The sequence below is a fragment of the Amia ocellicauda genome, chromosome 4 (assembly GCF_036373705.1).
Source record: "Amia ocellicauda isolate fAmiCal2 chromosome 4, fAmiCal2.hap1, whole genome shotgun sequence".
Classification (NCBI taxonomy): domain Eukaryota; kingdom Metazoa; phylum Chordata; class Actinopteri; order Amiiformes; family Amiidae; genus Amia; species Amia ocellicauda.
Genome location: NC_089853.1, coordinates 36,237,872 through 36,254,064, shown reverse-complemented (window position 1 = coordinate 36,254,064; position 16,193 = coordinate 36,237,872). Strand labels below are relative to the sequence as shown.

The 16,193-nt window shown below is 37.5% G+C and overlaps 1 protein-coding gene across 1 annotated transcript; it reads right to left on the bottom strand.

The window, feature by feature from the left end:
- Nucleotides 1-1,152: 1,152 nt before the first annotated feature.
- fam174b (family with sequence similarity 174 member B) lies at nt 1,153-6,120 on the bottom strand. Its single transcript, XM_066701991.1, has 3 exons — nt 5,321-6,120; nt 4,161-4,292; nt 1,153-1,560 (listed from the first exon to the last, which is right to left on the bottom strand). Exons 1-3 carry the CDS (start codon nt 5,593-5,595, stop codon nt 1,557-1,559), a joined length of 411 nt encoding a protein of 136 aa, XP_066558088.1. The 5' UTR covers nt 5,596-6,120; the 3' UTR covers nt 1,153-1,556.
- Nucleotides 6,121-16,193: the final 10,073 nt, after the last annotated feature.

Below are 16,193 nucleotides of genomic sequence, written 5' to 3'. Positions count from 1 at the left end.
TTGTATTCTTTTCATCTTTTCAACATTGACCACAAAGGTATATAACTATAGAAAATAAACTCTATCTCTATTTAGAACACGATTTAACTTTACATATAGGTTTTCGTCTTGTTTTTTTTTATTTTTTTTACAGCAATACGAAACAGTTAGGAAACACACGATAACTCGCAAGTAAGCATTGATGAGTTTTCAGGATTTCCTCTCCTCAAACGACCCAGTTTTAGTTTATAAAAATGCGTATTTTTATTTTTTATTTTTTTTACTGTATATGTTTTGGGTGTATTGGGTTCCTATTATTTTTTTCTGCTTCTGCCCCAGCCCCACAGCCGTCAAGTTTATGTGGCAGAAGTAATTTATTTTTACCATTTGAGTGATGATGACTTTTTTGTGAGGCAGACACACACAGATCCAGTATTGCTGGACTGACATTATCAATGAACCCTGAAATGAGAAAACATTGAAATGGCTAATGTGTCACTGATTTGACATTTTCCTGGAGAAAACTCAAAATAAAAATGGATCGAAATCCTTCAGTATAACATCCAAAAACTTCAAAATCTGTGTGTGAGGGCAGGCTGCTCTTCGTCCGGCCAGAGACACCACAGGGCAGAGAAGGGGGCACATTCACTGGCACTAGTAGTCTTGGCCCACGGGGACTCAAAAAAGCAAAGCTGAAAAATCCTGCTGTGGACTTTTTTTTCTTTTTTTTTAACTGGTTTAAGATTTTTCCAGAAACACACTTTTGAGGAATTATTCATCAACCATGTAAGTCAGTCTGCATGGTGACTTTAGCAAAGCAGAAACAATACACTGCTGTTGGAAACAAACCACCTCACTCTGTGTAATTTCTTGGAGAGTTACGTTTGACACAGATGCTGTTAAGCAGTAATTTCTCACTGCCGATAAACTCCTGATTATGAAACGAGATGAAAGTTTCAGTTTTGCTTAGTTTGCAGTTCATTTCCAGACTATAGGTGCAATTTGAACTCTGCTCTGATAAATAGCCATAAAATAAACAACATAAAGCTTGAGGGAACATATGTGAACAGCATGAAGTCCAAGGTTTAGGTTATGCTGGAACTGGCCAATGAAAGACGGCCTGTTCAGTTCCCTTAGGCAGCAGACAAAAGGCTCCTATTCAACTACAGTACATGCATTAATCTGTTGAGAAGTTTATTTTCCTGTTATTGCAATTGAATAGGTTTTGTTCAAAGAAGATCATTGTAATCATTTTCCAATCTTGGAAATGCTTCAGGTTTCACACATTTTAGCTGGTCCTATTTCAGGCTTCATTGATAGTGTTACACCAAAACAAAAACAAAAATAAAATAAATACACATGACCTATCTTTTCTTTATACTATTAGACTGGTTGATGTTGCACAGTGAACCAAACCTTCAACTCTTGTGTTCTGGTTGCTTCAGGAGTGTTTGGTTGAGACACTGAACAAGTGGAGTGGACGAAAGCAAAAGACAATACGCATAATGTTTGTCCCTTGTTTGTGGGGGGGTTTTCCATGGAAACTGGAGAAGGATCATTCTGAAACACAGCAGTCTTCACCTACAGGAAAGAAAGACATTGAATTCAGACAGCAGAACAATACCCCTCATTCTTAGTTTTCTTATTTGAGGGCACCAGCAACCAAACTATCGCTTCAAACAGGGAACTTGCACTCATCGACCACAATCATTTGCACACTGTGGTCTTATCTCAAAGGTTTTTCTTCTTCCCTTACGATCAATCTCTATTATTATTTTAGTGTTCACTGGTGAAAACTCCCAACACAAGATGAAGTCAGCACAAAATAACGAGAGGAAATAATTTGTAACTCCCAAACACTCAAATGTGATTTTATTCCATGTAGAACCCAAATTATAAATAAGAACATTACCATATAATCGAGAAAATCTCCAAATATTTGTTTGTTTTCCAAATTGTTTAGGTTTTTGACAGCTCCAGTAAACAGGAATGACGTACTCGGCTGCCTTTGACTTGATGGAATGGAGTGTCAGGTAAACAGGAAGTGAGTGTGTCGGAGAACTGCGAGAACAATTGTGAAGGAGGAAGGGAGTATTCTAGAGCTTTAGAAAAACACGCTCTTATTTTTGGCATGAGAGTTTTATGCAACATTAGAGGTTTAATTTGGCACAGAGAAAACACGTCTTTAATATAAAAGCCGTTCAATTTGTATCTTTAGTAACATTCACTGTGTAGAAACAAACATAGGGGTGTTTCATTAAAAGAAAAGATCACTGCCTACTAAATAAATAATTATATAAATTTAGTGTTACAATGGAATGAAATGCACTTGATTATGTTCTGAAATGGGGATCAAACTGGAGGGAGGTGGTAAGGAGTTAGAACTGGATGGAGTTAATTAATTTGATCTGACTTTTCTGGAAAGAGTTCAGAGATATCAGCTAATGTTGTTTTGAAGTTAGCTCATGTCTTTTTTTCTTAAATATGTGCATGGTATTTTTAGAAATTTGTGTAACTTTTGTAATAGGCATTATCAGTTTCATTTATGTCCAAAAATAAAGGAATTCAAAAACAATTGGGAAAGGCGAGAGGAGAGGTTCTAACTTGGCAAAAATGTGGCAGAATTTATTTTTCCTCCGGGACTGTTTGCTCAGGGTGGAATGTTTACTTTGCAACTAGGATCACAAGTCTTTTTGTGTGAGTTTTTTTTTTTGTTTGGTTTTCTAAGTGTTCTACAGTTTAAAAAAAACAGGAGCTGAACCACCCTGCATAATCCTGTGTGCATAATGTTACCATTTAAATAGCAGCATAAAATTTAATTAACAAAGCATTATACCAGCATATGTTACTTTTTCATGGTCTCAAATTGCGATGGATAATATCTGGAAAACTATAATGAAATATCTCGGTTTCTCAAGTTAATTGCATTATTTAAATAGATAATATATTGAAGTTGTTTATGACTAACTTGAACAAACCACCAACGGAGTACAAGATTGTTAGCTAGTTCAAAGATTTGTACGCTTTGATGGCATCTTGTTCTGGACACGGCTCGTTGTGCTTTTCCCATATTAATATAAGGCACCATATGGAACACATGGCTTCAGAATGACTTTTACTCAAATGCGGTTCTTCTTTCATTTCACATTTATAGCCAAAGCAACGTGTGTGGCTATAATCAGCCATGGAGGTTCAATCACAGTTTTAGAACATTAGCAGTTCAGCTTCCCCTGTGCTTTGTTTGTAAATCAACCTCGTTTTGTTTTCTTGATGTTAATTTTTTTTCTACAATCATGGACTGGGCAAGTTAACCGACTGCAAACACCGGCTCATTTTATGCTTCATCTATGCAAGGCCGTAGATGATTTAAAAGCAAATGAGAGAACTGCTCTAACAGCCTCCCGTCACCTGTATCTGTCACAGAAGTGGTTATCAGACAGAGCGAGGCAAATAATCGCTTTACATAAGAGATGTGTGTGCGCGTTTCCAAGTAAAAACTCAGGCTAATACTAAGGCCTGTATCTTAATATAAACAACATATTATACCCAAGAAGAGTACTGCATTCTTCAACTCCTTGCAAAATGCATACTACTGTTATACAATAATTTTACACGAATACACTTAACCATCTCCTCATGTTGGAATACAATAGTTAAATGCATGTGGTTTAATACAGATTTGAATAATACAGACATGTTCAACCATTTGGATTATACTGTCTACAGTCTGAGTAAAGTTTAGATGCTTCTGTTATTTATATTTCAGAAGAGGGAAACTACTGCAAGAAGCCCACCTTTCAGAATTGAAGACATGCGTTCCCTTTCTTTTTCAAACCAAGAAGTAAGTAATTATAATAGAGACAAAATACATTAAGCAACACAGAGTGCTCAAGGTTATTAATATAGGCATGGTTTCACAGATCTACAGTTGCACTAGTACTGGATTAACAATTATTTTAGGTAGAGTAGTGCTGATCAAGGTCTGTGAAACCACTCACTTCAAAAAGCCCTAGATTAACACTATAAGATATGACAGTGTGCTTCAACTTTTAGTTTTGCAACTAAATAGATGGACAGACAACATCTAAGTTATCCACGTAACTTTTTGAACAAATACACCAGTTTGACGTTCATCTACTTGCAAATGCGTCTCCATGCTCGGTAATGGTCACTGGACACACCTGTATTTCACATCAAACAGCGTGGAGTCCTCGTCGTCGTCATTGTCTTCATTCAGCGGCGCCATCTCCACCCGCTCAGCTGGGGTCGTGATGATGTCATACTTGCGTGTCTTTCTGATCTTCCTTCCGGATCTTTAATCACAATTAAGAAGTAAACAAACGACTACATAAGATAAGAGGTTTTCATATGACAGAAAAAAAAAAATCGAACAAAGATGTTAATTACTGAATTGAACAAATACAGGATGCGTGTTGGAGATGCATTGTGCCACACTGATGTTTGATGTATGGTAAAACTGCAGTTGTTAAAATGGAAACTTCATTACTTTTGTTTGCTAATATGATATCTTTCAATCTATATTACTTCACTTCATTTCAGGTTTTTACATTCGCACACATTTTTGCTTATTCATCAGCTCCCACTTATGAAAGATCACTTTCTGGTGCAGTACATGGACTCTGCACACATTTGCGAATAGTAATCGTATTCATTATTTAGGTAGGATCCATGCCATTGGTTAAAAATGTGAAAGTGAACATGCTGTACTAGTTCCATTGTCGGTTATTTGTAATGCAAAACCAAGACCAGTCCTCAATCATGGTTCAAGTCAATTATATGAACATATTTCAAAGGATTTTAACACTGTTAAGTCACACAACAACCCCTTACTCTCCACTGCCTACTCAGCAGGTAATCAAATCAATAAACGTCACACTGAGACCACCTAGGCCAGTGGTTCCCCACCCTGGTCCTGGCGGCCCACTGTCCATCTGGTTTTTGATCCAATTGCACTCAATTAATTGAAACTTTAACTGAACTTATGATTTGGTTCATTCGATTTTTTAATTGCTTAACTTACAAAAAGTTGGAGAATACAGGTGCCTATATACTTTAGTATTTAACCTGACATCTCCAAAGGTTAAACAGTATTAGTAAGCTCTGATTAGACCGATTATTAGCTCAATTATGGGACTGAAATGTGTTGGACCAAACTCTAGCAGGGCCAGGATTGAGGGGACCTGCCACACGTCTTAAAAACCTGCACAACTGCAATGTCCTCTTAAAATGCAAACATACTACAACACATCTGCACTCGTGAAGCAAAAGACTCATGCGCAATACACACCTTTACGAAGTTTGCCTTGTCGCACAAACTCACCTGCACACTTTGACGACCAGACAGGTGATGAGAAACGCCGTGAAGCCGCAGATGAAGATGACGATGTTCTTGAGCGTGGGCAGGTCCCTGACGAGGGAGGAGATGCGGGAGCCCATGGACAGGCGGTCCTGTGTGCGGTTGCTGGACAGCCCGTCCGGGGTGGCCGCGGTGGACGCGTTCAGCGGCGCGGCGGGGGACGGCGGGCTCTGCGGGACGGCGAAAGCGCCCCACGCCACCGCAGCCACGCAAGTGCAGGCAAAGCAGAACCGGTACATACCGTCACCTGCTTCAATGCACAGGCAGACAAAAGCGTGATCTTACTGCCTCTCAAACGTGACTTTTGACCCAGCTTGTTTACGGATATGATTATTAATGATATACGAGCTAGAACATGCACTTCCAGTTGTGCGTTAAATTGAAAGTCACTCTTCGCTCTGCCAGTCTACTGCCGAGATCCCAAGCGTGACGATTTGGAGAAAATGCAATTCGACGTATGCAAGGCGCTCCTGAAAGAGCCTCATTTCACCTGCTTTGCTCGGACAGCAGCTGTGCTCGTTATTTGCAGCCCTCCTGTTGGCGCAGCATGTCTGTCTTACGGAGCTGTGCCCAGTGCAATCTCTTCCTGGTTGTTTTATGTGGAATAGGAGGTAATGGGAGGAAATGTGGATGATATAAACCCGGAAGAATTCGTCACCCACGTCGCATTGGTCTGTTTGATGGGGACCACGAAAGGCGTCACTGTGTTGTTAAGGTTGCGATAACGTGGTGCTGTCACCCCCCCCACCGTGCTCGCTGATCTCGCTGATCTCGCTGCTGCCTCGACACTTTGGCGCAGCGCAGGTGTCCGCAGTTCGGCGGGGATCTGCGCTGCTCCGCCAATGGGATCGGTGGAATTGTGCAGATCTGCGGGCATCTGCGCTGCTCCGCCAATGGGATCGGTGGAATTGTGCAGATCTGCGGGCATCTGCGCTGCTCCGCCAATGGGATCGGTGGAATTGTGCAGATCTGCGCTGCGCAAATGCGACCAGCGAGTAGCACGGGAAAAGCCCACTGGGTTTGAACAACTACTACATCTCCTAGCGTTTGGAAAATTGAATGTAACCTGCAAAGCACAGTGAGCCCACGTCTACAGCTTTGTGCAATGTGTTTGGTGCAAATAATAATAATACAAATATATAGACAGTAGCATTGAACACCATCAGGCTTACAGGCTCGCACGTCAGTATTTATGCAACGTGATAGTAAAGGATAAACCGTGCTTTCAGTGTATTAATAACGGCGGAAGACACAAATTAAACGCGACACATTAACAGCGATGCAAAGTGTCAGCCTATATTCATTCAGTTGCGGTGCAGAAATACTCAATGTACATTCGTTATCATGTGCGATTTAGTTGTTCGAGCGGAGCCGTATGTTACCATACTAAATTTAATTTACCTAGACAGCGTACACAACCTCCCAGGTTGATCGTTTAAATTATTGTATTGTTATATATGCGTGATGTGTAAATACAGCTTCTCTTTAATCATATATGTTAAATCCAGGTGGTTAACGTTTTTCAATTATGTTAAACACGTTCACCCCGTCTCTCTTGAGCAATTCATACACCTGTGGTTACTAACTTTTGGATACTGCAATGTTTTGTAATCTGCTCTTCTGGCCTTCGCTGAATTAGTAAATGATGAGCCTCTTTCACACTAGTATTCTCTGCCCATGTTGGTTCTTCGTGGGTCAGTGGGCAGCTACATAAAATAGTTCAAGTGAAGTGGCCACTTAGTTTCCCCCTAAACCTTTCATTGCATAGTAACATAGTACTATATAATACAATGAAGTCAGTAATATGAAATAAAAATTGGTTTCATAAGCATTGAAACCCTTTGGTGTGGCAAACCAAAATAAAAACACCTGTCTTTGTGAGGTTCCGTGGTCAGGTAGTGGATTTCACACAAAGACTAAACCATGAAGACCAAGGAGCTTTCAAAGCAAGTCAGGGATAAAGTAATTGAAAAGCACAGGTCAGGAGAAGGATCTCTGAATATCCCTGTGAGCACAGTCTACTCAAGCATCAAGAAATGGAAGCTGCATTGTAAGTAGCCGGGCATGGAGAAAACTGTTGAGGGATACCACTGTGAGGACAACAAGTGGAAAGCTTGTTAGGATTGAAAGAAAATGGATGGAGCAAAATACAGGCAAACAGGAAAACCTGTTTCAGTCTGCTAAATACTTTAAATTGGGTTTCATGTACCTTTCAGCAGGACAATGATCCAAACCACAAGGCCAGAGATACACTGGAGTGGCTAAAGAATAAGAAAGTGAATGTCCTTGAGTGGCCCAGTTGAAGAAAGTCCTGACTTGAATCCTATTGAGAATCTGTGGAAAGATTTGAAAACTGCTGTCTTAAGTGATCCCCAAGCAACCGAAGAGAGCTTGAGCAAATCTGACAAAAAGAATGAACAAAATAATACAAATAAAGTCCTTTATTGTTCCATTTATGCTCTTTCACTTTCTATTTAAACACAGTGGAATAGTATTTGGGAGAGCCACCTTCCTGGAATAATGTTAATATCTATCAAGTTATCTAATATATTGAAATAACAACATCTGATTACAAAACATATAGTATAATGCACTAGGCAGGTAATTAAAGAACCGGATGGTCCATATCAGTTACATACACTAATCCTTAAGGTAGGGATGGATAAACCTTTGCTATAGAAACAGACAGCTGTAAAGGGGGACCATGTGACTGAACTGACCTGAAAATCAATGGAAATCTATTGCCCCTATGAAGGAAAATGTGCATCTAAATTCAACATTTAACACAAGTGCTTTAAACATCAAGTGCAAGCCTTATCTAATCAGTTTTGCTATGTCTTATATGTTTTGGTATGTTTTCAACAGACAGGACTGTTGGTTTGTATATGGAAGGGGTGCTACATACTGAACCTTTATGTGTTTTTAGATAGTAACACATTTTTATGCATCTTGCACTGTTGTTAGTCTGTTCTGTACATGGATGCAACATCATTTTCTTCTCTCTCCATATCAGTTAATCTGATTTACAATATATGTTTCATCTTCTTGGACAAGTGCTACATCAGCCATTTTAGCCAGATTTCAAACCACAGTCAGACATTTTCAGGGTCAGACACCTTCAGAAGAACATTATTAGGATAACGCCACTAGATGGTGTAGTTAACCTAACTTTATACTTCACTGGCTGTTTTTCTCAGTATTTTCACGGCAATGCGTATATTCTCTAGCTCAACAGTACTAATATTATTATGCTGGGATTCATTCCCAAACAGATACTTGTAGTCCACCTGTATACCTTTGAATTCTGTCTGAAAATGAATCCGTAATTAGTACAAACCCAAATTTGCATATCGTGTTACCAAATGGAAGTTTGTTTATGAACTGGAAAGTTAAGAATTTGATAAAATAAACAGGAAGGTACTAATGTAAATAAAATTACCAAGAACTTGTCGTTTCAATATGTACTTACTTACATACATTCTTACTTACTTAATTAATTAATTAAATGATATCCGATATTTTAACTCAATGTTTGTGTTTATACTAAAGAAAATCAGATGGGGACCGAATAGTGTTCAACATATGGACCTAATAATAAATCTCATGGATAAATGCATGAAGGGAGATAACAATTTACATGTTGGTTGTAATGTAAAAATAACTTGATAATGGAATTCACAAGTAGTACTTTTGCTGACCTCAAATCCAACACAAAAGGCAATTACACAATCAGCTGGGAAGAGTCATTATGTTTTTGGAATATATTCTTAAAAAAAATGTTAACCATTTGTTGTATTATTATTATAATTATCCAAGCTTATAAATAAACAAGACAGGATACCACAATGCAAGTCCTGAAAACAACATCACCATATTACAAACCTGATGCTGTATAGTAGTAGTAGTAGTAGTAGTAGTAGTAGTAGTAGTAGTAGTAGTAGTAAGAAGCAGACAAAGTAGAAGAGTTTAGTTTTTTGTTTGCAGGACTAGCTGTTTTTGTTTATTTTCTGTTGTTTTCTTTTGCATTCAAACTAGCACAGCATGTGGATAACAAATTACACTTGCCATCACTAGACATGTTTCTTTGGCGGCTGCAGATTTCCTGTCATATCTAATGAAAAATGTTTGCATCAAATTGTTGTCAATAAAGGTCACCCGGAACTGGACAAGACAGGTGTGGTGCTTGTTTTGACAGGTAATAGGCACACTAAACTTACTTGTGAATGTTACATGCATTAGTACACGTGATAGATTGTCTCTTTTAATACTTCATGTTTTGAAAACAATTCTCAGTTCTTCAAACTTGTTTGGAAAGAGAAAACATACATAAAATGTCTACTAAGCTGAATCACTTGTCAAGTAAGTGGAAACTGTTATTATCTATTCAGTTTAACTTGCTCTTCAGCATTGGATAAGAAATGTTATATGTAAAATGTAATTTACTTAATTACATTTAAACTTCTATAACAGTTCCAATATAAAGGCATTAAAATGTATATTCTACAATGTATAATTTGTATTGTATTATATTATTCATCCATCCATAATGAATAACTGCTTCATCCAGCAGTACAGTATCATGGTGTGCTGGAGTCTTACCCTGTGAACAGAGTGCTAGTCCAGTCAAGGGGAAATTGTGTGCTATAGAAAGTGGCTTTAGAAAGTTAAAAGTGAGCAGCCTTCAGTTTCTGCCGCCCCAGTACAGAATGTTGTGTTGTAGCTTGTGAGTTGTCACCTTTAACGGGCTACTACTGTGTGGTCATCCACATCCCATGGATATATATTTTACTAGATTCCAAGGCCAAAATCCCTTAGAGCTTTCATAATATGACTCAATACAAATCAAACAATTACCTTATCTCTTGATCAGCATTGCAGGCCAGAATCTCCTTGAATAATGAATATATGAATTAAATAAAACAACATTTAATGAATTGTGTATTGTGTACATTAATTAATTTAAAATTGCATGTTCCCTTATCCCTTATCTTTCACTGCTGCACACATTTGATTTTTAAATATCGAAACACTGCTGTTGTTTCAAATGGTGGCGTTTGCCTTTAAGAACAACACTGCAGTAATTTTCCATCTTGCTTCTTGCCTACGTGGCAGGCATAGTTATTGTGACAGTGAGGCAACCGGGAGAAAGCTCAGGCCTGATCCGGTTACAGTTGCTTAGTTACCAAGGTTGGTATGCAGTCAGCATTACATGAAGAGGAGAAAAAAAAAAAACATTGAGCAAAGGCCTTATAGGATTTTATATTCTAAGAGGAGCTGGGTGGTTTGTTCCCTATATGTTTACATATATTAACTAAATATATAACATAATGTAGGAAATCTATTATGGCAAGCACTGAATAAGGTTTAGTAACGTCACTAGATCAGAATCAAATTTCGGGATTAAAAATGTCAGGATTAATTGTGCCTCTTTAGAAGAACATGATCATGGAAATATGGTTGTGTATTGTTGTCCCATAGATCTCCAATTATTTTCTGCTACACTGAATACCAGGGTTATTAGATAAATTACAATAACATTTACCTGTTATTAACCAGGGATCCTACTCAAAGGCACAACAATTCACAGCAATACATAGGTCAACCCCAACTCACAGTCTGAAGGACAGCCAAAGCAAGAGTTCCACAGTGCAGCTCTCTGGCAGCAGCAGTGTCATCGACAGTCACAGAATATCCTGGGGAGCAGTGTGCATAGGAAACATATAGCAACCTTTTCTCTGTGACAACACAGTGGACAGTGTGAAACTGAGACAAGCTAAGTAGTAACCTACTGCTCTCAATGAATACTAAATAAACCTGAAATCTTTAATATACCCAGCAGTTACAGATCAGACTATAGTTTAATGTTCGCCTATGCTATATCATATATATATATATATATAAACAACATTTTATAGATAGTTATAGATATATATTATTCATTGATGTGCTGAACATGGTAATTTACTATTTGGATATATATATATAATTTTTTTTTTTTCTTCTTCTCTTCATTTGGAGTACTTTATCCATTGCTAGTGAAACGAAGCACTCACTGGCTACTTCTTGTTGCTAGGCTGGGGCACTTTTCTGCCGCAATCTACTGGGGAAGAACAGAAAGAAAAGCACTTGCTTGAATGCTATTGGTCATGCACAGGGGAGGAGAGAGGGAGAGACAAAAAAAAAACTGCAGTGTTTTATTAGTGTTAAGTTTAGCCACAGTGGGGGATGTGCACAAAGAGAACTTTCATGCTCTGTGTTGCTTGTATGAGCCTGAGTTTTGAGCTGAGGTTTTAGCTGCTTAAGTGATCTTGAACAGAAAAAAACAAGATCACAAACTCTAATTGTTCACCTGAAAAACATTTAACAAAACAGAAGCTTTAAAAAGTACAACCTTTATTTCTATATGCTTACCAACCTTTTTATTATTTTAAAGCACTGTATCTATGAAATGAAATAACATGCATTTTATGTATTATTGTACTATCTGTCTGATAGTGGAAAGGTACTCCTGATTAATAACAACAATTTTAAGCTTACATGGAACTATGAAAAGGTAAACAGTGCCAAATCATACATATTTCAGTATGAATATATTGACAAATTATAACACACAACATAGTGCAAGTAGTGCAAGATGTAGCAAATGCAGAACATGTTGTAAAATATTACAATACGAAACACTCTGTGTCAGGAAGAGTCAGGCAGTACAGCACTGTTAATGACTGCTAATTTATAGGTTGGAAAACAGAGAGGTGGATTATGAGTAAACAGTGTGAATAGGTGGGTTTTGCTAAGAAGCTGGGAGATACTACCTATTGTTTCTAGGTAACGGGTTAATCTACAGTAGGGCAAAGAAACAGACTGAGAGGACACGGGAGGCAGAAGAGTAAGGGAGTGAAGCCAGTGAAAAGAGGAGCTGAAAGCAGAAGAGGGAGGGATGCAGAAAAGCACCAATGTTCTTGGCAGAGGATGAGAAAGAGAGGCAGATTAAATTCAAATCATTAGACTGATTCAAAGGGAATGTGGAAGATTTGGAAAGGCTCAGTTTATGGTTTTGCAAGTATGTCCTGGAGGATATAGCTGAAAGGCTATATCTGCACATTAATATCCGAGTTAAGAGGAAAAGCAGCGACAGATAAGAGGAAGAAACTACTTGCAGCCCATTATAAACTTTTTTTTTTTTTTGCAAGGCTAAAGTATAAAATACAAACAAGAAGAAACAAACAAAAAAAGGACAATGTAAGAGAAGAGATTATTTTTTTAATAGTCATATGCCAAAGCCAACTTTAGAGACTGACATGCTTAGAAATGCACAGGCCTTACAGGTGAAGCTGTAGGAAGACAACTGTCCCAAAGCAGTTCCTGCTGTGAGAGCTTGTACCACACAATACAAGCATTAACCTGCATTTAATTACATTTCTGCTTCAACTGTCAGGCTTCCTATAGAGGCAACATTGTGCCAGATCAGGTTCAAATTTTACACTAAAGTCTGATCTGAGATTGTACAATTTGCTGAAATCTGGTATCGAAAAATAAGAAGCAGCACCAGGTTGGGTATTCATGGCCAATCTACAGTCTACAAGCATGTTTTTTACCAATGTGTCACAATATCTTAAAGTGAGGGTGGGCAAGAAGAAAATAAATTAAAACTAATGACAAAATAAACAGTAGTAATGTTTTTTTTTATTTCCTATTATGATTAATATACTTAAATCAGCCTTTTTTGTTGGTCATTTCCATTGTTTTTAGAAATTGTTAAACATCAGCCTGCAAACACACTTGTCAAATGTTCCATTCTAGTGATATTGGGATGTTTTTTTTGTGTAGTTAGGATATATATTTCTGTATTTCACTTATCTTTTACTGTAAATCAAACTGTTGAAAATGTTTGCTAAAACATTACATTAATACAAATCATACTATATTTTTTTGTATAAACACCGCCAATGCTAAAACAAAACAGCTCACACTCCCTGTCTTACCTAAAGAAGAGCATTGCACATGTTTTAGGGGTACATACAAAAGCAATGCACACATGAAGATCTACATACACTACCATAAACTGTCAACTAACCAAACAAACAAAAACAAAACAAGAAGTATGAGTGAGAAGAGGAAGTAAGTTTGGCCCAAAAGGTAGTTTTTCAGTTTTTCACATAAACGTATGCATTTAAACTCGGGACTCTCTATTTCCAGTTCCTACCATAGGCCACATGTTTTCAGCATCAATTAAACATCACCAGTTATTCCCTTAATATTATTTAAACATTTTAAGGACTAGCAAAGTAGAATGAGGCCACTTGTTAAAGGTTCGCACTTAATTTGCTCCCCAGACTGTACTGTTATTGCGCGTCTGTAAAGTTGAAACTCGCCCTTAAAAAATAACGTATTTGAAAAGAGAAAAAGAGAAAGAAAAAGAAAACATCTAGATACTGTATCTCTAGTCTCTTGTTAAAAATAAAACTGGTAACATGAAAAGCTTAGTGACGTCCGCTCCGTTTCGGCCAATCCGAGGCATGATGGAGGGGTGACGTCCGCTCCCTTTCAGCCAATCCGCGGCGGGAAGGAGGGGGAGCTTTCGGTTGCCTACCCAGCATGCTTGTGTGCTGTAGCGGAAGTTGTGCTCGGTTACAGGAGAGAGAAGGGCAGCCCGTGTCGGGAGAACAACACAGCGAGCAGGAGCGGGAGGAGGACGGACGCAGCAGACGAGCTCACACCCACAGCACAAAATGGCAGGGCAGCGAAGATCTGGCAGGGACAAAAAAATCGAGAAAAAGAGTAGGAGCAGCGCGGAAATAATCGCCACAGAGCACAGGGAGGAGAAGGAGAAAATATTTCAGCCGAGTTAGGGTAAGAGATTTAAAAATCCTAGTAGATTTAAGCGCCATCAGACGGGTAATCGAGATGTGCCAATATGGTGGAAAAAGGAGAAGGTTCTCCAGTCTAGGGTAAAAATGGCTATGGTGGGGCTCCAGCCAAGAGGAGAAAAGCAGGGTGTAAAGCTGTCTTTTCGGGCTGTATCTACGGGGTTTGGCTGTTGGAGGATGAAGAGAAAAGGCGGTATTTTTTTGAAGTGCCAAAAACAAAGATGGAAGAAGGAAGAAAATTGTGCAGTTTTAGACCCTGCGCATTTTTAATGTGCTTTGTCCTTGAGAGAACAAATGTCCTTGTCAGACTTCTATGTAGGGGAAAAATAAACTAAAATGCACAAAATATAACGCGAAAAAGCTTGGATAGCATCAACTTTTAGGTATCTGCTTTCATGACATCATCATGAATCTGATTTGTAGCAAATTGGGGCTTTAGAAAAGCTTTTCCTACGTTTTTACAGTATATATTTAAATAACATTTTTTAAAAATTAAATGTATTTTGAAGAGACGACCAGTTCTACGACCTGTGGCCAGAATGCATTGACATTTAAAGGGGCTCCAGGTGTTTTTATGATGTCTTGGAGCTTCAAATTTGGATTTGTTCTAGATTTAATAAAAAATAAAATGCGTATTTAATAAATATCTGTTAAAATAATAATACCGAACTGCACTATGTTAGTGTTACTGTTTCAGTTATGATACCCGAACCTCATGTATTCTATCAACTCAAATATATATTTTAAGATTTATTTTTTTATTTTGGGAAAAAATATGGGTGTTGGCTTTTAACTCTTTATGGTACAGTATGGACAATTTTTATAAAACAAAATTAGCTAAAAGTCTTCTGGTTTGACATTTAGTTTTACATTTAAGAGGGTAGACTATGGTACTCGTGAATATAAACTTTAATCATATTATCACAAACACTGGTGTTTGTATATCATAAAAAATACTAAAATTGTTTTCCAGTGTCTAAATAGATATCCTTTATGAAACTATAATGCCAGCCTTAGCCATAATTTTAATTGTACATTTATAAATATTAAGTAAAGCAGTATGTTAGAACTGGTTAATTTATTTTGGAAGTTTTATTTTTTTAATTAAACACTTTGGCTTCATAATTAGGTTTTTATTTTCCATTTAAAATATACGTAGTGAAGGATACATAATAATCTTCTTCTCCCTGTTTTACAGGTATACCACATTTTTGGCAATAGTTTCATATAGCTTTAAATTTGTATGTTTAAGCTTATTTGTATTAAAGCCCAAGCCATTCGACTTTAAAGCAGGCTTGCATTTAATCAAATAGGGCTATATTTTCATTTAGTAGGCTAATTATTGCAGGCACATTGGGTACACTTAATTATTTTAAATCATGCTTAATTACACATTGAAGGGATGAGTGTATTTTCATTTTTATTTTTCACATTCGTATTTACAGCTTATAATGAACTTTGCTAAACAGATGACCACTGTTTTGAAACTTATTTCTGTGGCTAGGTGGTTGTTTTGAGAGAGGGTTAAATGGAGTTGACCTGAACCATGTTCAGTCAAACCTCTTCTGTTTAATTCTGTATTCTACAATGAGATGTAGCCTAATTTAGAAATGAAGTTTTATTGTTGGGTATACTTCCCTGGCATACTGGGACTTAACTCAAAAAATATTTGTTTTACCCAAATCAAAATTTTTGTGTTAGTCTTTATTTGGCATACTGTTTTACCACTATATTTAAATTTGGACACGGGTTCTTCCTAGACATTTCTCAATGGACAATTATCCTATTTCTGTACAACAATTGTTGTGCATTATTCACTACATTTTACATAGGTAACTGTCATTTACAGTTGCATTTGATCTGGAAGGGGGCAAAGTTGAAGATATTGTATGTTACATTTAAAAGTACATCCAGCATTTTTTGTTTTTTTTGTTCTTTATTGAAATTGCTGTTTCAGGTATTTGAAGTTA

Coding starts and splice junctions, on each gene's coding strand:
- fam174b (XM_066701991.1), bottom strand. CDS start 5,595: ATGTACCGGTTCTGCTTTGCCTGCACTTGCGTGGCTGCGGTGGCGTGG. Junction 4,293..5,320: donor CTGGTCGTCAAAGTGTGCAG/GTGAGTTTGTGC, acceptor TTGTGATTAAAG/ATCCGGAAGGAAGATCAGAA.